Source organism: Canis lupus, chromosome 7 (assembly GCF_003254725.2).
Source record: "Canis lupus dingo isolate Sandy chromosome 7, ASM325472v2, whole genome shotgun sequence".
Classification (NCBI taxonomy): Eukaryota; Metazoa; Chordata; class Mammalia; order Carnivora; family Canidae; genus Canis; species Canis lupus.
The window spans coordinates 22,155,043-22,180,089 of record NC_064249.1 but is presented as its reverse complement, the minus strand read 5'-3'; the positions used below and the strand labels follow the sequence as shown (position 1 = coordinate 22,180,089).

Here is a 25,047-nt window from a genome sequence, read left to right as displayed (position 1 = left end):
CTCGAGTCATGATCTCAGGATCGGGAGATCAAGCTCGATATGGGGCTCCATGCTCCACACAGAGTCTGCTTGAAATTCTTTCCCCATCCCTATCCCTCTCCCTTTGCTCCTCCCCTGTTCATGTGCTCACTCTCTCTCTAGAATAAATAAACAAAATCTTAAAAAAAATAATTCTTGATAAAGAAACACTCAAAGGAAGGGAACTTAGTGGGAAAAATTAAAGAGGGTGACAAACCATGAGAGACTCCTAACTCTGGGAAACAAATAAAGGGTTGCAGAAGGGGAGGTGGGGGTATGGGGTAACTAGGTGACAGGCAATGAAGAGGGCACTTGATGGGATGAGCACTGGGTATTGTACTATATGTTGGCAAATTGAATTTAAATTTAAAAAAATGTAAAAAAAAAAAAAAGGAAACAATTCTTCCTTAACATGATACGGTTTATCAATATTAACACAAAGCAATTATAATGGCAAGACAATAGTGTTGCTTCCATTAGAGTCAAGAAAAGACAAGAAATCACATTATATTTTTGACGTCATACTGTAGTTACTACCAGTGTAATAAGACAAGAAAATAAAATCAAAGAAATAAAAATTTGAGGGCAGCCCTGGTGGTGCAGCGGTTTGGCGCCACCTGCAGTCTGGGGTGTGATCCTGGAGACCCGGGATCGAGTCCCACATCGGGCTCCCTACATGGAGCCTGCTTCTCCCTCTGCCTGTGTCTCTGCCTCTCTCTCTCTCTCTGTCTGTGAATAAATAATAAAATCTTTTAAAAAAATAAAAATAAAAATTTGAGGGGACAATATAAATGATCAATATTTGCCTGATATGTCTGCATAATTAAAATATCCATAAGAACCAACTGAAACATAACAATAACTAAAGAATTTATTAAGGTAGTGGCAGCTGAAAATTAACACATCAATATCAATATCTTTGATATACACAAACTGCAATCATTTAGGATATATATACATACATATAAAATATATACTTTATATGCTACATATGTGTATATATAATACACCTTTTACAAAAGTACAGAATCACAAAATACCTGGAAGTAAATCCAGCGAGAAATGCACAAGAACTTTATGAGAAAGAAGAAACTTTAAAACTAAAGGGTAGACTAGAAGCCTAAATAAACACAAACACACCAAGTTCTTTTTTTTTTTTAAGATTTTATTTATTTATTCATGAGAGACACAGAGAGAGGCAGAGACACAGGCAGAGGGAGAAGTAGGCTCCCTGCAGGGAGCCCGATGTGGGACTCTATCTTGGGACTTTAGGATCACGCCCTGAGCCGAAGTCAGAGGCTCACCTGCGAAGCCACCCAGGCATCCCAACATACTAAGTTATTAAGTGGAAAAACTCGACATCATAAGGATTTAATTCTCCCTAAGTTATTTAAAAATTTTAACAAGATTTTAAACAAAAACATCTAGCTTTTGTTATTTCGTTCTGGTTTTCTTTTTTCTTTCTTTCTTTTTAAGAAATGGACAAGCTTCTTTGAAAGTTTATCTGAAAAAAATGGCTAGGAGAACCTTGAAAAAGAACAGTAGCAGACAGTGACTAGTCCTATCAAATATTAAAACTTAATACTACAACATAGAGTTGAGCTTCAATAATTAAAGCAATGTGGATAGACACATGACTATATATAGTACTAGAACAGAAGTTTAGATAGATCTAAATGTATTAAGGAATTCAGTATGTGATAAACTTAACACCTTTAATCAAAAGGGAAATAAAAAAACTATTTAATAAATGGCACGGAGACATTTGAGTAACCATCTGGAGAGCTAAAGTTGGTACTTCCTCCAGTACATCTGGATGAAGTTTTATCTCATAGACTATGCCAAAATCTTCAAAATATATCAAATATTTAAATGCAAAGAATGAAACCATTAGACTATAAGAAGAAAAATGATGAATCCTTTTTTAATCTTAATGTGAGGAAGAATTTTCTAACTGAGACTTAAGGTATGGAAGCCAAAAATAAGTACTAACTTTCAGGAAATTCCAACGCTTTTGGAAAACCAATCAATTACACAAAAACCTGGGTAAAATCAAGAGACATATAGTAATCTGGGGGAAAAATTATTTTTATTTGTAACTCCTATTACAGTGAAAGGGATAATCTCCTTAGTATTTAAAGTGCTTCTGAAAATATGAAATAACAATGAGATACCACCTTATACTTAGCTAATGGACAAATATGAGAACACTGGATGAAGTGTTGATGGGGTATGAGGATATAGTGACCCTCAAATACTACTGATGAGTATGCACATTGGTAGAGCCATTTGGAGCACAATTTGACAGTATTAGTCAAATTAAATATACGTAACCTTTATGAAGTAGCAATTCTACTCCTTATATATACCAGAGAAATTTTAACAATAGTCCCCAAGGAAATATACACAAAGATGATTATCGCAGCATTGTTTATAGTGATGAGGAGCTGGAGATGACCTGGTAACCATCATTGAAAGGATTGGTAAATGTGGTGGATGCTAATCATGGAGTACCCTGCAGCAATCAGAATCAATAGGCTATACCTGTAATATCCAATAAACCTTTCTGCAATGATGATGGAAATGTTCTACATATGTACTATTCAATATGGTAGTCACCAGCCACATGAGGTTACTTAAATGCGAATTAGTTAAATTTTTTTAAAAAGTAAAAAATTCAGCTCCTCAGTTACACTAGCTACATTTCAAGTGCTGAAGAGCCACATGTGCCTAGGGACTATCACACTGCATAAGGCAGAGGCAGAGCATTGTCATCATTACAGAAAACTCAGGAAGTGTTGAGCTCTATCCATACCTAGTAACATGAGTAGGTCTTAAAAATATAGTGCTGACTGAAAAGAAGAATCAATATGTTACATTTTATATTCTATTTATATTCTATTTTATATTTATCATATTTATATTATATTTACTTATATTATATTTTATATTTATATTATATTTTATATTAACATCACTGTTTAGTTAGGTTAAAAATACATGAACACAAAACTTTTCATTTTTTGCAGGAACACATACCGTCCCAATAAAGATAAATATTAGGAAAATTAGAGTGTCTGTCTATGGAAAAGGGTGGGTGGGAGCTGGGAGTAGTAGTACAGAGATACAGCCAAATACATGAACCATTGGAAGGAGGCAGGTTTTCATAGGCCTATGACAAAATGTATCGTGCATTGAGAGTATGATTAACTCAAATCTCTGCACTGAAATTACATAAATAAAACAAGAGAGCACATAAAAACCCATATGCTAATATTTATAGCCTAATTGCCAAAAACTGAAAGTAATCAAATGTTCTTCAGCAGGTGAATGAATAAACAAACTGTGGTATATTCATACAATGGAATATTATTCAGCAATAAAAAAAAAAAGAACTATCAAGCCGGGGGGTTGGGGGAAAGAAACAGAGACAGAGACAGAGACAGAGGGGTGGATGAATCTTAAATGCCTAACACTGGGTGAAAAGAGGCAAGTCTGAAAAGGGTACATACTGTAGGATTCTAATAATATAACATTCTAAAAAATGTAGAATTACAGCAACAGTAAAAATCTGTGGCTGCCAGAGTTTGGATGTAATGAGGGGAGGGTGAAATGAGGGAAGTGGCTGGATATTTTTTTTTTAAGATTTTATTTATTTATTCATGAAAGACACAAAGAGAGAGAGGCAGAGACACAGGCAGAGAGAGAAGCAGGCTCCAAGCAGGGAGCCCGACATGGGACTCGATCCCGGGGCTCCAGGATCACACCCTGGGCTGAACCCCTAAGCCACCGGGGCTGCCTGGCTGGAGATTTTTAGGGCAGTAAAACCATTGTGTGATGCTATAATTGTAGGTATTTGACACTATGCATTTCATTTGTTAAAAACCCATGGGGGGGGGGCCTAGAACTTTAGAGCGCAAAGAGCCAATTGAAGCTAGGTGATCCTAAGATGGAACATAGAGTGAGACAAAATACTAATTGTATCAAAAATGTACGAAACAACTTCACTGGAGATTAGAGGACTAAATAACTTTGGTTGGTCTTTTAAGACTAAAGATAAAAGATGCGTATGTAAGAATTATCCTCTAATTAATCAAGTTTTTCCCCACTGGTGTATGGATAAACAATTCTGATACTGTTATAGATGCATAGTGGAATTGGACAACTAAATAAATGGATGGAAGATAGGGAGAACCAGATTTCTCACTGCTGGAATAGGATGAACAAAGGGAGGAGGCTAGAATGATCCATGGCTTAGATACTGGATTAGATCATGATAATTAGATAATGGATTACAGCCAGATACATTAGCATGAACTCATGCTTAGCTTAATAAGATACAGATGGTTACTTATAGAAATATTTATAGAGATGTGTGTACATGTGAGTTAGTATACACACATGTATTTCCTTGCTCTGCCAGCTGAGAGAAGCTAGAAGCAACAACACCCCAGTATAAATAAATATACACAGTGCCTAGATCTTGGTTTCTAATATCATTCTTCAGTGAAAAGAATCAGGGCTAACTGGAAAAAGCTGATTCTAGAACTCTGGGGGCGCGGTGGGTAGGCAATATACAAAATAAGCTGGAGCAGAAAGTGGCAGAAAGTAACAAAATGTTCAAAACCAAAACCAAAACAAACACCCACACTGATGAGAGTATGTCAAAGGGACACAGAAGCCAACTCAAAGAGCTTCCCCATTAGCCAAAGCTGGAACAATTTCAGCAATAAAATCAATAAAGTAGTATTGGATTATAATTCAAAGTATAAAGCAAGTATTTGTGAGTCCCTATGATATAAATAAATGATTAAATACATGCATTAATGAGAGATACAAGAGACAACTGTCTCATGTACAATAATTCAAACTAATTTACGTACTCAGCTTTCTAAATGGTGGACCAGAGCTCACCATCCCTTTAGAATAGACTACACATAGTGCCTTCCTTCCAAGAGAACAGCAGGGAAAGGGAAAAAGAGAGTAACTCACAGTAGAAAAATCTGACAATTTCTACTTCAGCCAGGTGGTCAAGGTCAATAGTTACAATGCTAAAAGTCATATTGACAGAATGTACCCTTGACAAGTGATGAAAATGGCTTCCTCCCCCAAACACAAAGCCCCAGTCTCATCAGGAGGAAAATACAAAAAACCCAGTTGAGGGATATCCTGCAAAATACCTGATCAATACTCCCCCAAATTGTTAAGGTCATCAAAAACAAATCTGAGAAAACTGCCACAGCCAAGAGGAGTCTAAGGAGACTTGATGTCTCAATGTAATGTGGTAATAAGTAAGGTAGGATCTTGGAAAAGAGAAAAAGATATTGTGTAAAAACTAAGGAAAACTAAAAAAATCTAAATAAAGGATGGACCTTAGTTAATAGTAATAGATCAATGTTAGTTATTTGTAATAAATTATATATGTAACAAATTGTAATAAATGTATCATACCAACATAAGATGTTACTAACAGGAGAAAATGGGTGTGGGGTATGAGAACTCTGTACTTTCTTTAGTTTTTCTGTAAACCTAAAACTGTTATAAGAAATTAAAGTTTTTTTTTTAAAAAAAAAGGAAGAAAAACAAAAATGAAATACCACCAGGATGTCTGAAGCCCCTTTTTTCCCCTCTTCCTTTGCATTATCTTCCCTTTCCACCAGAGGTAACACCCATCCTTTATTTTGTGTTTCTTTGCTTTTCATAAAAATTTACATCTTTATATATCTTCAAACGTGTTATTTTGAATTTTATATAAGTGAAACCACGTTGTATGTATTTTTCAGCTAGTTACTTATTTTCACTTAACATGTGTCCGTGTTCCTACATGTGACTCTAAATCATCTATTCTTCTGGCTGGATAACATTCCATTGGATGACTGTAACACTATACTTCTAGCCTCCTGTTAATGGACATTGGGTTGTTTCCAGGTTTTGCCATGGCTAATATCACTACTACAAATATTCACGTGTATTGTGAAAATTAATGAAGGAAAATCTCCCTAAAGTGAAACAGGGAGGCTGGAAGGGGGAGCCCTACCACTCACTGTCAATCACAGGGAGAAGTGTCAGTTACAAACTCCAACAGAAGAATCATCCAGAGGAAAGAATGATCAAGTCCCAGCAGGAAGATGTACATTGAATCTTCTACAAGAAGCCAACTAGCCTTGCAACTCAACTGATGACAAATTATTATCACCCTGAATTCTTGCTTTTTTCCATTGCACTTTCATTCAAACAACCTCCCTCAACTTCTTCCTTCTCCATAGAATAACATTTCTCTCTTTTGTTTGTTAGACTTGCCTATGGTTTCGCCACCACTTGCACATCCTCAAATGCAGTTCTCTGCCACTCCCAAATAAACACTTTTTTGCTGATAAAATAACCTTCATTTTTAAGGTTAACAACATATACATATAAAAATTCCTGTGTGATAAATACCTAAACATGGAATCGCTAGGTCATGAGGCATGCATGTTATCAACTTTACTGTGTAATATCAAACTATTTTATAAAGGTTGTCACATATCAATTTAGATTACCATCAGCAACAATTTAATTTGTACAAATTTTGTTCCTTGGAAACCCAGGAATCAATAGAGGCACTTCATTTGTTTCTTCAAAGTTTTAAATTGTATGTGATTAAAATACAAAATAATAACTACTACATATTTACAATAAAAATTTAAAAATGATGATAGATGCCAAATTGCGGTACATTAGAAATTACCATAGGCTTTAACATGTCCTGAGGGATTAACTTTCTCAAAATAGAGCTTTTTCTACCATCTGTGTGCATATATTTGAACTTGGTGTAAAAGTGGAGAAATAAAGACCCAGCATGTTCCTGCTGAAAAGACGCCAAGTTCTGTATCCATAAACTGGCCTTAATCTGAGAAACTATTAGCCTTTTGGGTTTCATCATATCCCTAAAAAAACCATCACAAATACAAATATATGAAATGTGTTATATATATTTTTTCTATAAAAAAGATCTCAATCTTTACTCCACAAAGAAAAATAAAGAAATTAAGCTTGTATTTTATTTTTCCTTCAAAAATTCCAATGACTTGAATTCAAACCTATCAGTATATCTAGAAGAGCATTTGAAGTGTTGTAAATTTCATCACTCTTGCATTCAAATTGCCTTTGATGTAAAAATCTACATTTCTGTAGACAAACAGTAAATAATAAACCTCTCAATACTATAAATTAGTGAATTCTGCTACTGTGAGTTATAAGTGTAGAAGACCCTACTTTAAGATTGCAACCATTCATCCTCCCGTGTCTTGGATGGGTTGCCGCTCCATACAAATCTGTTTACTGTTAATCTAAGCAGCTCACCGTAGCAGAGAGTAGGAAGGAAAAGAAACAAATTTTAAAGTTTCTTCTCAAATGGGGAGATGGAGAGACATGTTAAAAAACATTAGGGCTATTTCCCATTAGGCAAAAGCTCACCTTTTGCAGAAAGGTAGAAAAATTATGCCCAGTTTTACATTGGAAGCCAATTAAAAAGTTGAGAAACTGCTATTCAAGCAACTCCACTGGGCTCTGACAGTGGATTGTAAGCACAGGACTACTTAATACAAAAGGTGGTGGCCTTGGACAAGGAGCTAAAACCACAGCATCTTCTGGATCTTATGGATGGCTTCACTTAGCAGTGGAACCTTCTTCTGGGATTCCCAGTTTGCATTTCAGTGAGGTCTTTCTAAGAAGAGCACTGGACATGTATCTTCATCCTCAGGTACCCCACATTGTTCATCAAGATGGTGGGTGCCATAACACACCAAGGAACATGGCTACAGAAATCTGAACACTGTAAGAATTCCCCAATTCTGTTTAGGTAAGAACACCTACTCAGGCAAATGTTTCTTTTTCTTTTTCTTTTTTTTAAGATTTTATTTATTTATTAATGAGAGATACAGAGAAAGAGAGCGGCAGAGACACAGGCAGAGGGAGAAGCAGGCTCCATGCAAGGAGCCCGACATGGGACTGGATCCCGGGTCTCCAGGATCATGCCCCAGGCTGAAGGTGGCGCTAAACCACTGAGCCACCGGGGCTGCCCCAGGCAAATGTTTCTTGAAGAAGTTCACTCTCTTCTGCATTAAGCCTTGCCTGGGAAATCACTCAATTGGCAAGGCTATTCAAAAGACATTTACGTAGAAATCATAAAAGATTCTTCTGTACAAGCTAGGTTACTATACTTTCCCTATTCTAACCATTGTCAGGGCTTCTTTTAGCCAACCATGAAAAAGAGCAGATTTTTAAAAATGTTAAGGCACGAAATAGTAACTAACAGAAAGGTTTAATTGCTATATTGACTCGAGTTCGAGTGATGGATCCATCAATTGTTAGCTATGTGACCATGCACAAGTTATTTAACCTCTCTGATCCTTACTTTTCTCCACTGTTGGAATAAGTGGAAAGCCAGGAATTGACACCAGATCTGTCTTCAAAGCCTATTCTTTTAATCACCACAAAGCCTATTCTTTTAATCACCACACTGGACCGCTCTAGACAGTTTAAAAACAGCACCTTGCAGGTAGGAACTCACTACATCTTTGCAAGCTGATTGATTTATCTTCGGGAGTACCCTCTTCAATCAAGAGCCATGATGTTTAAAACTAAACACCAAGGCTCAAGAGAAACCGCTTTCTTCGCTAAGTTTTACACATGCACAAGCTCAATAGTTGGATTTGAAACAGAGGAGCAGCCCTTTCAAATAGTAGTGAGTCTGATTAATCTGTTCACAGCACAGGAAACCACACTTCAGTGCAGAAGCTACCTTTCAGGTTAACCAATTGTGTCAACATCAAATATGCCTCCAAAGCAAGAATGTCTACTGTTTTGAAAGCTGAGATACAAAGTTTTTGTTGAGATAGGATGTTTCCATTGGCGAATTAGGAAGCTTTTCTATGTTCCTGAGATGGTAGTAGGCCTTTTAAGGAAAATTCCAAAGAGAAATAACATTGCTAAGAGAGTAGTTCAGAATAGGTTGGGGAAGACACTGAAGAAGTAGAGCCCATGAACTTCCGTTTCAATTCCCACCATGAACTTTTGAGGTCATCAATTGTAACTTGTCAACTGCAGCTTTACCAGCTCCTAGAACAAATCTTTCTACTTTGGACTGAAATCCAATGTAACACCTGTTAGCTAAATAGCCAATTCTGTAGTCTCCAGTTTAACTCGACCAGCTCTAATCATAATTCTTTCCAAACAAGTTCTGTTACCTTGTGGGTTTTGCTTTTATCAACCTGTACTCTCTGCTTGCAATTTGAGCAGACTTTCTTTTTCCATCGACTCTGTGTCTCCTGGATTGCAATCACTAAGACCCCCCCCAAAAAACACCTATGGTTGCATTTGTAGCCTCTTCTTTTTGGTCCACAGGTCTAGGAATTTAAATATCTTAAACTAGAAATTGCCATTAATTTGGGATATTGTAAAGTTCTACAACACTTCTGAAAGCAGGTTTGGATTACCTGGCTTAGAGTTGTCAGATAAATACCATAAAGAAAAGGGAAAGATGACAACCTAGAGATGGCAGCCCTCTAAAAACATTTAAATTTAAAACATTTAAAAATTACATGTAGCCAAACAAAACACAACTGAAAGTTACATGTGGCCATTGCCAAACAATTTGCAAACTCACTGAAAACAGGAGCTATCCCCACCCCCTTCACTGCCCTGCAGGGTTATCCGCCAAGCAAAATCCACAGCACTGATGGCTGAGGTAGTGTCTGGAAATCAGGCTCCATGGCTTTCTTTGTCAAGTCAGCCCTCCACTGCCTGGCTTCTAAGTGGAGAACCATGCTCCACTCTACAGAGCCAGGCACTGTCCTGACCACTCTCCTACCACAGGCCAATCTCTGTACTGCATCATACACACACCATCCCATACTCACTCTCACCACCACCGACTGCTTATCTTTGTTGCATGCCTTCAAATGACTTCACTTCCCCTTTACCAAGCCAAATTGAATCCATCTTTAATTTCATTCATTTGTGTTTTGATTTTTTAAATCCATTCGAAGAACACAGGAGTGGGATTAACTTCTATGACTTGGGAGGATAGGGAAGGCTTACTAGACAGGTGATGTGTACAGGATATAGAAGGAAGACTAGAAGGCTGCCAAGTGGAGAAGGGGAAAGGAGCATTCTAGGTGGAGGAAACAGCATGTGCAAAGTCTTGAAAAACATCCTGAAAGGCTACGGCAGGCTTGCAGGGATATGAGGCTGGAGAAGTTGGCTGTAGTCAGAAGAATAAGGTACCTGTTTGCCTCACTGAAGTAAGAGGACTTGATCCTGGAGACAAAAGGAAACCAAAGGACCTGATTTGGGTCAAGGTCCATGTGAAGCCCATGTTATCCATGGAGTCTGCTCTCACCATATGCAACTAGTTCCTTCCTCAGTATTCCTACACCCCTTACCATCCCTACCACACACTCAAGGGTTACTACTTACAATTCTTCAAAGTATTTCAGTCTGTGTTTCCATGGACTAGAGAAAACCCAAGGGCAGGGGCCTTTTGTTTTTTTTAACTTCTCTATCCTAATGGTACCTACAAGTGCTGAGCAAGTCAATGATCAATAATTTCCCAGGAGTGGTAGGTTCATATTCCTCCAAGGGATGGCTTCAGCCAACTAAGCTCCAGAGGTAAGAGTAAGGAAAGCTCTAAACCAAAGTCACTACAGCCTTTACTACTGGCCATGAGTGACAGAAACCAAGACCACAGAACTTAACTTGGAGAGCAACTATATACACTTGGGTTGACCCTCCATGAACTTGGACTATCCCTTTCTGCCTAGTTCTGCTCCCTCACCCAAGCTGATAGTGACTCCTATTCCCCCTGGAAATACTGGGTCAGAAGAGACAGGCAACAGTACATCTCTTCTTCTGAACATGCCCCCATTGACTGAGGGTGGTGGTGGCAAGGACACAATCAATGCATTTAGGAAATGCATCCGGCCCTGAAGTGAGAGTGTGTCTGTTCCTGTATGTAAATGCCAAGTTGCAGGAGGTTACCATAGCAACTCCAGCAGGGTGCTGCAGTGGGCAGCTTTGCACAGAGGTGCAGAAACCCCATTCTTTAACATCTGGTCTTTTGCTGTGCACACTGGATCCTAGCAGGCACATCACAGCTTTAGGCCCTGGCTTTGGGAGTCTGAAAAAAAGGAGGTGGGATTTTGAAGACCTGCTAGTCCAATTTCCCTTTCTTCATGCACCACACACAGCCCTCCTTGTGCACAGTAAACACTGCATGTAAAACCCAAAACAGGCTCTTTAGAAACACATAATTCCCTATACTCATTCTTGTAAATTATGATGAACAGATTGTACTTGCACATCAGCATGACTTCCACACAAAATTTACATCCACTGAATAACCCAGCAATTGCACATTTTAATGAGCAGCATATCCACAGTGTCCCCATTCCCAGCCAGCCCCCAGTTTTTATTATGTTATTGGTCTGTTTTTAATGCAAAAATAAGTAATGCCATCAAGAGTGTAGGCTGGACTTAACACGGCCAACTAAGATGCACTCCAGGAACGGAATACCAACTTTTCAAAGGACCAGGGAATTGAAATTGCTTGTTCGTAGGGATTGGAGAGTAGGGGTTTACTCACCCACTTCTTAATGTTTTCAATGTGAAGAAATGTCTTGTGGATAAAGGGAGATGTTAGAGGACCTTCCACATGTGGTTCTAACCTATGGATAGCCATCAGGAAGCCATGTTCCTACAGAGTGAACTCCAGCTGGCAGGACATTCAATAGGTACAATAGCCTCCTCAACAGTTTCATGGTTTCTCAGTTTGGGGATCTAGAGAGTACCTCTGAATTGGGTCACCTTTGAATTCTCTCGTGGTCAACATAAGGATGATTTACAGCATCACTAAAGAAATAGACTGCATGGTGGGCATGCACAGCAGGGAGACAGAGACATCTGGGGGTGGGGGGAAGTGAGGGAAATTCTGGTGAACCAAGTCAAAGGAAGCTGTGCTGCTCTGCAAGAGGCTGGAGCAGGACCACAGTATGTTTGCAGCCTGGTAGTGACACAGAGAGGCAGATTAGAAGTGATGTAGAGGTTCCAGGACCTGAGGGAGTTTTGTGGCCTAAGAAAATTAATACAGGGGTACTGAGAGAGAAGTGTAAACAAAGGAAGGAAGGAAGGAAGGGGGAGCCTCTTCCCCCAGGGAGATAACTGTGTGCAGGAATGCCTATGCCTGCCTATGGTGGCGTAGGGGACAAAGATACCAACATCGACACACTACAGTTGGGTGATTTCTTTATCTAAGGAACTGTGATGGGACCTGGGCATGTGGAGGTGTCTGGATGAGGACATTGTTGCATGCAGGCGGGAAGGTGGGACTGGCCAGGATGGACAGCAGGGGTAGAGAAAACTTGAGTGCGGTGCAGGAAGGCCCGAGAGAGTGTCAGTAACCTGGTGACAGATAAAAGAGCCCCCTCGGAGAGTGCACGCTACAGATCCAGCCGGTGAAATGTGGCCTGCACACCCCGGCCGCGGGGAGGGCGGGGTGGAGACCTGTTTAGGCCCCCGGGAGACGCCGTGGGAGTGGGTGTCCAGGGGGTGTGAGGCATGTGGCCAGGGAGTGGGGAGAGGAGCTCGTGGGAGTCGAGCCGGTAGCAGACAAGCGCTCCGTCAAGGTGCTCCCGAAGGAAAGCGGGGAGGTCAAGGCCCCGGAACGGTTTCGGAGAGGCTTCTGCAACCCGCCCCTGTGAGGGAGGGCCGCGGCGAGGTGGAAGGCCCAGCGCCCACGGCGGATCTGGGGAGAAGTCGGGGCAGCGGGCGCCGGCCGGCAGGTGGGTGCGCAGGGCGGGCCGGGCGCGGGGCGGGTCCGCGGAGGTCGGCGTGGGGGAGGGGAGGCCGGCGGCGAGTGGGTGTGTGGAGCCCGCCGGGGAGGGGCTGGGGGGCCGCCGGGCCGCCTCGACCTCCCCCGGGACTCACCCAGCACGAAGTAGGGCAGCTCCGTGTTTTCCAGGTCGTCCACCACGACCATTTCTCCCGGGAAGTCGTTGCGCACCGAGAAGAGGAGCTTGGGCTCGGAGGCCGAGGGGCTGTGCATGATGCTCAGGTCGTTCTCGCGCAGGAAGGGCAGCGCCGACACCGTGATGCTCTTGAGCTTGCACTCCAGCTCCTTGGACGCGTCCACGTCGCCGGCGGCCGTGGCCAGCACCGCTGCCGGCGCCCAGCAGCAGGCGATCAGGGCGCACAGCCCGGCTAAAGCCATCTTGAGCCCCGGCCGCCTTCCTCCGGCGCCGCGAAGGTGGGGGAGGCGGCGAGCGGGCGGGAGCGAGCGAGCGCGGGAGGCGGGGGAGGCTGCGGAGGGACGTGGAGCCCGGAGAGCCCCGCTCCGCCGAGCCAGACGCCGCGCGCACGGCGCGGGGCTTGCGCGCTGCTTCCCGGAGCGCCCGCGGTCTTTGTTCCTCGCAGCTGCTCGGCTGGGGAAGGGAAGGGGGGGAAGGAGGAGAGAAGGGAAGGAAGGACGTCGGAGGAGAGAGGAAGGGAGCTGAGGATTCTAGGGAATCAGGTCAGCCCCCAGCAGGCTGCCGGCGCTGCCGCCTTTCTCCTCCTTCGCCTCCCCTGGCCAGAGCACGCTCTTAGCTGGGAACTACCTGCACAGCATTTTTTGAAATATCGGTCTTTGCGATGCAAGATCTTCCCCCACGCATCACCATCCAGATGGCTTGGGAAGGGCACACAGGCACACACACCTTAAAAGGCGCTTCCTGAGAGCAGGTGCGGGGGGGGGGGGGGTCCTCTCTAGATGCAAATGAGCCCCCTCTCCCCCGGATATTTTGTGGATTGGGTGACCCCATTCTTGCCCTTTTTTTACCCACTAATTTTGCATTCGTGTGTTGGAGAAACGGGTGCGGAGAAAAATGGATGTATATATATTTTTACGCAGCACTAACTTTGCAGAAATATTTAGAGGAAATATGTGGCTTCTAGATATAGTTAGCTCAAGAGGTAGTTGTGAACAACAAAACAAAGGCAATGCACTGTGCACAGTGAAGCAGGAGGTCAGAAGTTTTATTGGCAACTTTTTTCAGTTCTTTGTTTCATTTCTGTGACAAATGTTATCTATGGTAACCAATATAAAGTTGATATGGGGAGTGCTACAATTAATTTAAAAAAAAAGTAGAACCAGCTAAAAGAAATCTGGAGCCTTTAGTTATAGAGAATCCCGTCAATATAACAGAGCTGGAAGAAAATGTGTGTGTGGGGGGGGGGGGGCAACCTGAAGTGTCTAAGCACCGCTAACAAATTGGAAATAAATGAAAGAGTATCCTTGGATATGGGCCAAGTCAGTACCAGCCCCATCAGAAGTAGAACACATAGATAACAAAAATAACCCCATATAAATTTTATTTCCACTAGTGCTGGGCAGTGTTGCCTCAACAAAAGGATGACAATATGCAATAAACCATGGTAGAAAAGTGGTTTGTGTGTGCTGGAATCTGATGTTTTACTGAACTTTCTCTCCCGTGATAACCAATAACTTATTTTAAAAGTTTGCCTTCCAACATCATTTATTCAATGCTGATTTAAATACTAGGTGCTGTAAGTCTCATATAGGTAGTTGCTACTCTCTAGGAATTTAATGCACCACACTTTCCAAGGAGGATTTTCCATTTTAGAAACCATTTCATTCTCATGGTACCTGGTGTTAATTTACTGGTATATATGTCCTTTAAAGGGAAAGTCCATATATTGTCATATATTTCACAAGGTTACTCAAGTCCATGGATGAGAATAGAGAAGATGAGCCATATTTAAGGGCTGAAAGACCTGTTAAATATGAAAAGAAGAACAAAAATACTTCATTACAAGTTGTGTTTTGAATCTGCTGTGCCTGAGAACTAATCCAGAGGTAGATTACACACCCCCTGCAAAAAAGATTTATTAGCTGATGACCTTCCTAAAATTCATTCTTATTTTCATTTCTCCCTTAGGAGGTACCGAGGAAGAGAAAGACCCCAGGAAATCTTTTTTTTTCCTACTCTCCCTAGCTTAAAAAGCAGTATTAAACTTAGTTATGCAGAGTTTACCATTGAAAGGTTAGAGTAGATGCCAGGAAAACACACTTAATCGTAGAATGCAAGAAATGGCACGTGACTAACCAGATCATCTATTAGTCCAATCTTTCAGATGGATTTAACAGATGATGAAATTAAGTCCAGTGAAATAGTGAGGTGATTTACCCAAGATCAATCTGCCAAGAAGGGGTAGAGCTAAGACAGCAAATAAGACTTCTTTGTCCTAATGGCCTTTCCACTACACAGACTACCTTTAGGTGCATCCATGGATTATCCTCAGACTTTATGGATCACATTCATTCATCCAGTAAACATTTGGATACCTACCATATGCTGGGCATTAGGTTAGGCATGGACAGGAAAAATGCTCCTGCTTTTGAGTAGTGTATAATCTGCAATTACTTTGAAATCTTTGATCTTCTAAAGTGTTGAGTCAGTTTTAGAAAACCCAAGCGAACCATTTGGGGCTGATATTCCAATAAATCAATATCTAGTATTCTTTACCTATCTGTAGTCATCTTTGCATGCTTTCCTATACACATTTACAAGGAAAAAAAGAATAGATTTAATGGTCACTGAAAAATGTATATTGAATTGGAAATAGTTGAAAGTTGATGTCTCAAGTCTTTATAGACCTCTTTCTCTATGGGAACGTCAGACAAAAGAACTGTACAAATAAAAAGACGTCACATATTGCCAGGGCACAGGAGTCCTGTAAACATAGATATAATGTCTCATGGCCTCCTCTCAGGGAATTAAAAAGGGGCAGCCTGGGTGGCTCAGCGGTTTAGTGCTGCCTTTAGCCCAGGGCATGATCCTGGAGACCCTGGATCGAGTCCCACGTTGGGCTCTCTGCATGGAGCCTGCTTCTCCCTCTGCCTGTGTCTCTGCCTCTCTCTGTGTGTCTCTCATGAATAAATAAATAAAATATTTTTTAAAAAAAGGAAGAAGAGGGAAAGGTTGAAGTTCACAGAAGCTAGAGCATCTGTACTGTGTGATGTTTTGCATTTAAATGGAACCGGGATAAATTTGTATGCATCCCAACCATTACCTTTGGTATAGGCAACCTGATGCAGTGAAACAACAGGTTTGGGTTCAAGTCTCAACTCTTTAATTGGCTTATTTGGAAATGAGATTTTAAAAAATATTTTATTTATTTATTCATGAGAGACATACAGAGAGAGGCAGAGACACAGGCAGAGGGAGAAGCAGGCTCCATGCAGGGAATCCAATGCGGAACTCGATCCCAGGACTCCAGGATCACGACCTGAGCCAAAGGCATGCATTCAACTACCAAGCCACCCAGGCTTCCCTGGAAATGAGATTAGGGAATTTTTTATTTTAATTTTTTTTTTTTTTCGAGAGAGAGCTTACACTTGGAGGGGCAATGGGAGAAGAGGGAGAGAGAATCTTAAGCAGGCTCTACACACAGGGTGGAGCCCCACGTGGGGCTCAATCTCAGGACTCTCAGATCATGACCTGGGCCAAAATCAAGAGTCAGACACTCAGCTCACTGAGCTACCCAGGCACCCTGAGATTAGGCCATTCTTATCTTCAGTATCCATATCAGTGAAATGGAGTCTGTGATCTCTGCCCACCCCATGGGCCACAGATAGGTGCTAGTACTTATATTCACTGAGATGCTATCGAATGGCAGGTTCTGTTATCTCTAATTTATCCCCTCTCTCCTGACAATACAGATACACATTCCAATCAAATTCAAGCCCATTTCCCATTTCCAGTCCTCCCATGCCCTTCTGTCCACGTGGGATGCATTGATCTGTGTTTTCCAGGTTGTCCGGTTGCCACAGACCAGTCTCCAACCTCATCTACATGGTGGGTCCCTCTATCACATCCTTGTCTTATAGCCCCCCTCACAGAGCACTTATATACACGCACACTCCACTTTGCACTCCAAGGGCCACCTCTTAACACTATGTCTTGCATTTGAGATTCTTAATTTGTAGAATAGAAATGATTATACATACTTTTTAGAGCAGTTGTGAGAAGAAAGTGAGACTATGTATGGAAAAGATTGGACATATTTTAGGCATTGGTTTGTGTTCAGTAATGATAGCCTTTGACATTATCCCTTTATTCAATTATTTCAGATAGGAAGTAGGCTTCAGAATCTCCTTCGTGAGATTGCCTCCCTTGTAGTAGCCAAAAGCAAATTAAGTAATTTAAACTCCTTGGTGTATACCAAGGATAAATACTGCATGTGTTCACCAAAAGAAATATGTAAGAATGTCCATAGCAGGTTTACTTTGAATAGACCAAAAAAAAAATCCAAAAATTCATCACTAGGAAAATCTATAAATGATTTGTAGTCACACAATGGAATACTACATAGCAATAAAAAAACACGCAGCCACATGGATGAACCTCACAGACAGACAAAATGATAAGCAAAAGAAAACAGACACAAAAGTGTGTTTATGCTCAGCTTCTATTTATGCAATTCAAGAACAGGTAACATTAATCTTTGATGATGGAAGTCAGAATAGCAGCTATCTCTGGAGAGTAGGGAATTTGGACTGAGAAAAGCAGATGAGCTTCTGGGGAGCTGGAAATGATGTAGACAGTGATTACATGGAGGCATATACAGGCAAAAATTCATCAAACTATACACTTGTGGAATTTTTCATGTGTATTATACCTCATTAATTTTTTTTTTAACATGGCTGAGAACTCCATACCTACAGTATGGAGAAGGAAGGTCAAATCTGCATAATAAGATACAGAGGAGGTGAAAGTGATGGATGGGTGGGGCTAAGGGTGTGTGTGTGTGAGAAGTGGTTCTAATTTTTTCTCATTCATTCAGAACATCTGGCTCCTTCATGCTTTTTTAGCTAATCTTGATGCATACTACTTAGGTATTCATTAAACTTCTGCTTTCTTTTATTTTTTCCAGGTTTTTTTTTTTTTTTTACAAAATAATAATTTTTTATTTTGCTCTCCATTCAAGAAAGCTAAATCAAAACACTGCTCTCCTTTTCTATGTATTTCTTCTCCCTATATTTTCTCCCACCACACAACTGGGTGTGAACTCCCCAAATTCCTTTGCCAACTCCAGCACCTAGCTCTTCTGTTGAATTGGATTTTTCTTCAACTATTACTCTCCGGTGCTCTTGCCCAAATTGAGTGTAGTATGTTAGTTAGCTGGACGCAATTCAGCTGTGCAACCTCATTAGGACATCAAGAATATATTTCACACTCTTTGATCCAAAGTTAATAATTTTTTGCTTACTCTTCCCCCCTCCACCCCCCCCCCCCCCCCCCCAATTCACAGGCTCAGCAACAGCATCTGCTTCACAGAAACAAGGCTGGTCCTGTTCTGATTTCTCTAGTCTTCCCTTAAAAACCAAACGGAGAGCACCAGTCCTCTTCCTGACACACACCAAAGCAAAAAGAGACACACAGAAAGACAGCACCAAAGGCAAAACAATTCCCTTTTTTGGAAGCAGGACATTTTTTCCCTTTAATCTCTCCCCAGAAACCCGAAGTTCTCTGTGCGTTTGTCTTCCCAATCCTGGTTTTGGGGACAGAACGTTTCTTGATTTAGCTGTTCAGAGTCTCTCTCTCTCTCTCTCTTTCTCTCTTCTTACTGAGTTCCTGCTATCTTTTTCCTCTCCCTCCTGTATCTCTGGGGTGTGTGGCGTGTGTGTGTGTGTGTGTGTGTGTGTGTGTGTGTGTGTGTGTACACGCGCGCGCGCACTGTGAGATAAGTATTCCTCACTTGGGGGCTCATTTCTAATTAAGCAATTCGAGACCAAGAGGCTAAAATGCACAAAACAACCGAATAAAACCTCAAATTAGAAGGAAAATGGCTCAAATGGGTCCCTATCTCGGGGAGTTCTAGTTAAGCAAGCAAACAAAATGGTCTGGGACAAACGATTATTGTAACTCGGGAAGATTAGAAGAAAATGTAATTAGCTCCCAGCTTCCTCCTGTTCATCAGCCTTCTCACACCCTCCAAGTCCCCGGCGGTGGATTTATCCCCGGCTGCGTAAGCCACACCAGAAAGTCCCTGCTGCAAAGCCGGGAGGGTTAACCGAGCCGGTACCCCAGCCTGCCGGCGAGCCCAGGGAGACAGCCGGGGGGACCCGGGCCCGCCCCTGCCCAGCCGCCCAGCCAATGGGCGCCCGCGGGGAGTGTGGCGCTGCGTCCCATTGGCCGCCAACCTACGTGCATAAGAAAGAAAGAGAGAGGCTGGCAGGGCAGCATTGTTATCTTAAGACACTCATCTGGTGTCTGAGTCTGCAGGTGACACTGCTTAGGTGCGGAGCGCCGAGTCGGAGCGGGGACGCGCCGGGCTGCAGCGCTGGGACGGGATCCGCCTGCCTCGGAAGCTGCTGGCGGCTGCTCCGGCCGCGCCTCCGCTGAGCTCCGAGGTTCCCGGGGGCACCTGCCCGGGGACGTGCACCTGCCGGGCGCTGCGAGCTCGGGGGCAGGTCTGCAGGCGGCCGCGGGAGCAGCGAAGCCGGAGGAGCTGTCCTCGCCCAAGTGCCAGGCAGTAATTTGGGAGAGAGACAGAGGGAGGGAGGGAGAGAGGGCGGGTGAGTCTCTTTGGAGTTGGAAGGAAAGCAGGATCTTGGGTTTCTCTTCCGCGGAGGGACGGGGGACTCCCCCGCCGGGGGTTTGCACTTTGCTCCCGTCTCTCCCGCGTGCGCCCCGGCCTGGCGCCGAGGCCCCACTTGGAGCATGCTTTGGGTGACGGGGACCCTCGCGGCTCCGCGGGAAGGCAGCAGGCAAGTGGTCTAGCGGCGGCGGCGGCGGCAGCCAAGCCCGGAGCGAGAGAATTTGAAAAGAGACATCCGCTCCCTCTCACCGGCTGAGGGGGAGGCATTCGCGTTCCCCCAAATGAGAAAGAGCCACAAGAAACCATGAAGTAAAAACTTTGGAAAGCTGCCACTAGAGATGTTGCACAAAAACCTGGAATGTTTTAGGAGTCTCCTCCCAGTCGGTGGAGGTTTGGGGAGCAGCTGATACGGCAAGGAGGGCTCTTGCAAGGATTCAAGGTAACGGGGCAGGGTTGGGGTGAGATTTCCCTCTCCCGCTCTCGTCGTCCTTTGGGGTGTCCCTTGGGAAGGGGCTCATTTCGTTCCCCCCCCCCTCCCGCCCCTCCCAACCCTCCTGCTCAGGTGCCTGGCAGTTGCAGGCAGAGGGAAATGAGCCCACCTCTTAGCTCCTGTCTTGTGGAGCTGAGCAGGGGACTTTGGGGTTTGGCTGGCGAGAGATCCCCTGTTACTGCCTGCCGGGGTTGCATGGTTGTCACACGGCTTGGGCACTCTGCCTGGCCTATATATTGCTTTTGCCTGGTGTAAGTCCTCAAAGTTAGTGCAACTCCCATTAGCTTCAGAAAAATCCAATCGGGCTGGGTAATTGCAGAAGATGACGAGGACTTCTGTCTGCTTGGGCGGCTGCTGGCCGGAACTGGAGGTGCTTTGCTCTGTTTGGGAAGGGCCCCAAAGAGCTGAGGGTGTGATACAGGATACATTCCTATTTACGTGTCCATAGAGCTGCGTTCGCCTGCTCCAGGAGCTCCGTGGCATCTCTGTAGAGGCCTGTCTCTTTCTCCCAGGCACATGCAGCCAAGAAAAAATTTCTGGAGAGTGGACCCTGTAGGTTGCAAATAGGCTCCCCAGGGTGATTGGCCCCATTGATTGAGTTGAGCTTGGCAGCATGCTGGAGACACCGGGGAGAACCGGGCTGTGCTGGAAGGAGGGGCATGCTGAGATTCTACAGCAATCCCTCTCCCTGGTTCTGTGATCATCTGGGTCCACGGTCTGATGCTGCCTATGGGGTGTGTGTGTGTGTGTGTGTGTGTGCCTGTGCTCACAGCTGTATGCAGGAAGCAGGCTGCCGACCAAGGGACCATGCAGGTGCGGCTCCCTGCCTAGGCTCCTGGAGTGTTCCTTCCTAGTAGGAACATGAACTTGGGAGCTGTTGTTCCAGCCCAGAGGAGTCTTCTCCTTACCCAGCCGTCCCTCTGCATGGTACATATTTATCCAGGGTATATAGACCTAAGCCAAATATTAACTAATAATCAAGCTAATGCACTGTAACATGATTGAACAGACCCCTCTGTAAAGAACCGTGTGTGTGCTCTTCCTAGCCCTGGGAGCCGGGTGCCCTGAGCAGGAACAAATGTTTTCTTAAAAGGATGGCAATTATAACAAGCGATGCTTATGGCTGGATAATCTGGGCCTTATTCAGCAGGAATAATGATATGTCAGCGTCAACCAATCAGGAGGATAAAAGGTTTATTATAAGTATTTCTGCCACTGTCCTTCGCTAGACATGTGTCTGCAGAAGGGACACTCTTTCTAACCGTGTTCTCTAGAATACATATAATGCCCGTATTCATCAAGCAGCTAAAATATTTTACAGAATCCCCTGGGGGGCAGTCTGATGACATCAGGCAATGGCAAAGTGCTGCTGGAGTTTGTGTGTTTCCCCCCCTTGGTTTCACAGTTGTGTGTGTGTGTGTGTGTGTTGTTTAAAGCAGGACCCTCTGGAGTTCCCTCTCACTCACAGTAAGTTGCTTTGAAGCCCTTGGGACATGACCAGGCAAGGCTGCCACAGTGATCCTGAAATCTTATCAATATCATAGCTGCTGCTTACTCTGGGAAAGGATGCATGCTTTGCTTTTTTGAGAAAGGATGTGATCTGAGGAGGCGCAGAGCACAGATACTGTGAAATGTTTGAGGGAAAGGAAGCAAATGTCAGACTGTAGTCTTCTCGGCTGGGGAGCGCCTGGATCTAAAGGGTTTGACAGCTGGGCAGCAGCCCTGGAGAAGACAGAAGCATCCTTGACTCTTTCTTTTCCCTCCTCTCCAAAAATGGGTCTGGCTTTGTCTCCCAGAATGGAGTGATGTGCACTGCAGTGTGGGCACCAGGAAGGAGGAGAGGAAGGAAGGACTGGGGAGGGAGGAGAGATCCTGCTCTGCCAGCACTGGGCCAGGCTCAAGAATGGGGGCAGATCATCCTCTGGGTGTTCCCTTCTGGCCTACTAACAGGTTGTTTACTGAGCAAGGCCAGAGGGCAGAGAACATCCCTGCGTCATCAACTCCTTCTGACCGCCTTTCCCCAGGCACAGGCTGGCCACCGGGGAGCACCACATAAGAAAGATCCCTTCTGAGATGGTGCTCCAGAATCCCTCCCCAGCTCACAAACAAGAGGTAATCTGGAGGGACTTGAGACAGCTGCGTGGGCACTTTCTGCTGACTGGGATGGCTTAGTGTCGAGGTTTCCTGGTTTGTGTTTTGTTTTCCCCACCGCTCAGTGTATTTTTGGCGATTCTACTCTTTCTCTTAAATAAGAAGACCTTGTATACATTTTGTAATGGCATCCTTTTCCAATGGGCTGAGAACATTTCAGGGAGCTCATCTAATTAATCCTCTCACAGCTTATTGTCTCATTTGTCTTTGATTACCCTAAGAAGTGGCACTGGAATGGTTTTAGGCTCCTTCTTGGAAAAGAGAGGACAGAGAACCTTGGGAAGATGAGCTGCTGTAGCTGGGGTCTCATGGAGTGGGGTGTGGGGCTCAGCACTCCTGGACCAACCCCAGACTCCACCAACTTCTCCAAAGGAATGGTTTCATCTTAGTAACCAAGATGTCATTGAATTGTTCTGTGCTTTACAGGATTGAGAGGTTGTAGTGACGTAGAGCTTTTCCTCTGGCCCGGACCCGAAGGCATGGGGGATAAAAGTCTTAGAAGACCTTGCCTTTGCCCTCAGTGATCTTACAGTCTAGTTAGGAAAAGAGGTTTACATCTAAGAAAAAGAGAAATGACAATATACAGTCTCAACAGCAGTTCAATACAAGAGATTCACAAGGCTGACCTAATTAATCCACGATTGATTTGTTCAGATAACAAGAGCTATCAGTATTCTAAGGAGGGAGAATTTGAGTTCCACCATGGGGAATGGGGTGGGATTTGTTTGGAGAGGAAGAATTGGAGAAAGGATTCCGGCTGACAGAGATGCCAACTGCAGCATCCTTGATGATGCTGGAAATTTCAAGGCTTGCATGTTTCCTTGGGGTTTACCCTGGGTCACTTCTCCCCTCGAATCCTGGAATTACCATACACCTGGGTTAATCATTTGAGGCCTATATTGGCCTAGAGGAAGCTACTGTTCAGCCATGGACATCTCATTAGGCATTGAAATTTACCTAGCCTCCCACTCACCCTCAGGTCTAATCCATATATTATGAGAGAAATAGTGCTCAAGGTCAAGGAGCTTATCAACATTGTATCAAACATTTTGGAGGAAGCTATTGGGGAAAATCAGGCAGATTTCAAGAGGACGTGAGAAAATCTTCTCATATTTTAGAATCAGAATCTCCTAAGAGAGTCTTGATTTCTCTCCATTTCCAGTTTCCCTGCCCACATGTCCCTATTGGGGTTTAGCTGGAACCAGCAAAACACGGAAGCCCTTAGGCATTTAGCATTGAGCAGAAGATTTTCAATCTTAAGATTCTTGAGCATGCCCATGTATATAACCTCTTGCCTTCCCTCCTCTTTCCCTTTTAATAAAACATATGCTGTAGCCGTCACAAAGGAGGAGGCCACAAAAAGCAGGAGGGTGGGGCACGGTACTGCCTGCAGCTGTACCATGGGGGTACTGTGGCTGCTCAGCTGAGCAGGAGATGGGAGAGGCAGGCCGCCAGCCCGGCCAGCTTCAAGGAAGGGCCATGGGCTACAAACCCCCAGGAGATGGCTGTGACTGCTCAGCCACACAATTTGTTCCAGGAGGGAGCCCTCTGTCCTAGAGAAAAAGCCCAGGTAAACCATAGGTTCTGTGAGAGAATAACCACACCATTCATCGGTCTTCACTTGATTTGAGACCTCTGTTCACCTGCATGTCACTTGTTGCTTGGGTGGCCCTGTTCCAACATGGCGGCTGTTCCTGTCTGGCACTGAAAGTAAAATGATTTGCCTAAAGTCACACCCTAATTGCTCTGGGTCAAGAGGAATATCCCCACAATCCAGTTTGATCCCTTAGTCCTAAGAGTTCACTCTGGGGATGATGGTCCTAAGGGACATTTCCTTTTTGCCAAGAATACTCCCTCAGGCCTCCTTGTTGCCTTTGTTTTCTGTGTTAAACAAAAATGCAGCTGGACAGTGGGGCCGATGCCTTCCTTTTTCCTGTTTAGAAGTATCCACTGCCACGTCCAGGCCCACGGGTATGTGGTGAGTAGCTGTGGGTTAAAGCCTTTTCCCTTTGGGGGTGAAGAGAGGCCACTCAGTTATGCTTCCCACTGGGGGCTGCAATGGATGGGCATCATCTGGTCAATTAGGATATAGGTTGATCTCTTTTCAAATCTTTACTCTGTCATGCAGATGGAGATAAAATTGAATAACATCACTACAGCATGGAATCTTCAACATTCAGTTCTACTATTCCTTTCCTTGGAACCCACCTGGAATGCAAATATGTCTGGAATGCAGGGTTGAGCAAAGGAGTGGGGAATTTGATACCTCACGGGAGTGCACTTTAATCTCCACTGTCCTCCCAGCACAGTAGCCACCCACCACAAGTGACTCTTGAGTGCTTGAAATGCAGGTCTAAGTATAAAATGAACACTGTATTTTGAAAACTTGGTTGAAAAGAAAGACTGCAAAACATTTCATCAATAATTTTTAATATTGGTTATGTGCTAAAATGGTAATATTCTGGATATTTTGGGTTAAGTAAAATATATTAAGATTAGTTTCACTCCATTCTTTTTATGTTTTTGTGTGGCTATCAGAACAGTTGAAATTATATTTGTGACTCATGTTGTGTTTCTTCTGGACAGTGCTGGTCCAGGGGCTGTAGAGTTGTGACAGGTAATGTAGACAAAGGGCAGAGACATGAGATAAGAGAAGCTAGAGACCTGAAGAGAAAGAACATGGAGGGAGTGATGGGAAGCAGCCCAGAGAGCCTCTGGGTATGTATTTCTGGAATCTAATGTCAAGGAGG

The 25,047-nt window shown here is 43.6% G+C and overlaps 2 protein-coding genes across 7 annotated transcripts in view; one reads left to right on the top strand and one right to left on the bottom strand.

Annotated features, from left to right (window-relative positions):
• The window catches only part of ASTN1 (astrotactin 1), a 299,150-nt gene extending 285,823 nt beyond the window's left edge, over positions 1-13,327 (bottom strand). For 3 of the 5 annotated variants that reach the window (XM_025430211.3, XM_025430213.3, XM_025430212.3), the window contains exon 1: positions 12,982-13,316. In XM_025430211.3, the coding sequence (XP_025285996.3) occupies positions 12,982-13,264 (283 nt within the window). In that variant the 5' untranslated portion in view covers positions 13,265-13,316. Of the gene's footprint in view, positions 1-12,981 lie in introns of all 5 variants that reach the window. The other 2 variants (XM_035719430.2, XM_035719429.2) reach the window with 2 other exon arrangements.
• Positions 12,262-25,047, top strand: part of BRINP2 (BMP/retinoic acid inducible neural specific 2) — a 123,329-nt gene continuing 110,543 nt past the window's right edge. The window contains exon 1 of one of the 2 annotated variants that reach the window (XM_049112213.1): positions 12,262-12,836. The gene's annotated coding sequence lies outside the window, so the exon portion shown is untranslated. Of the gene's footprint in view, positions 12,837-19,293; positions 20,096-25,047 lie in introns of those variants that run through there. The other variant, XM_025430210.3, reaches the window with a different exon arrangement.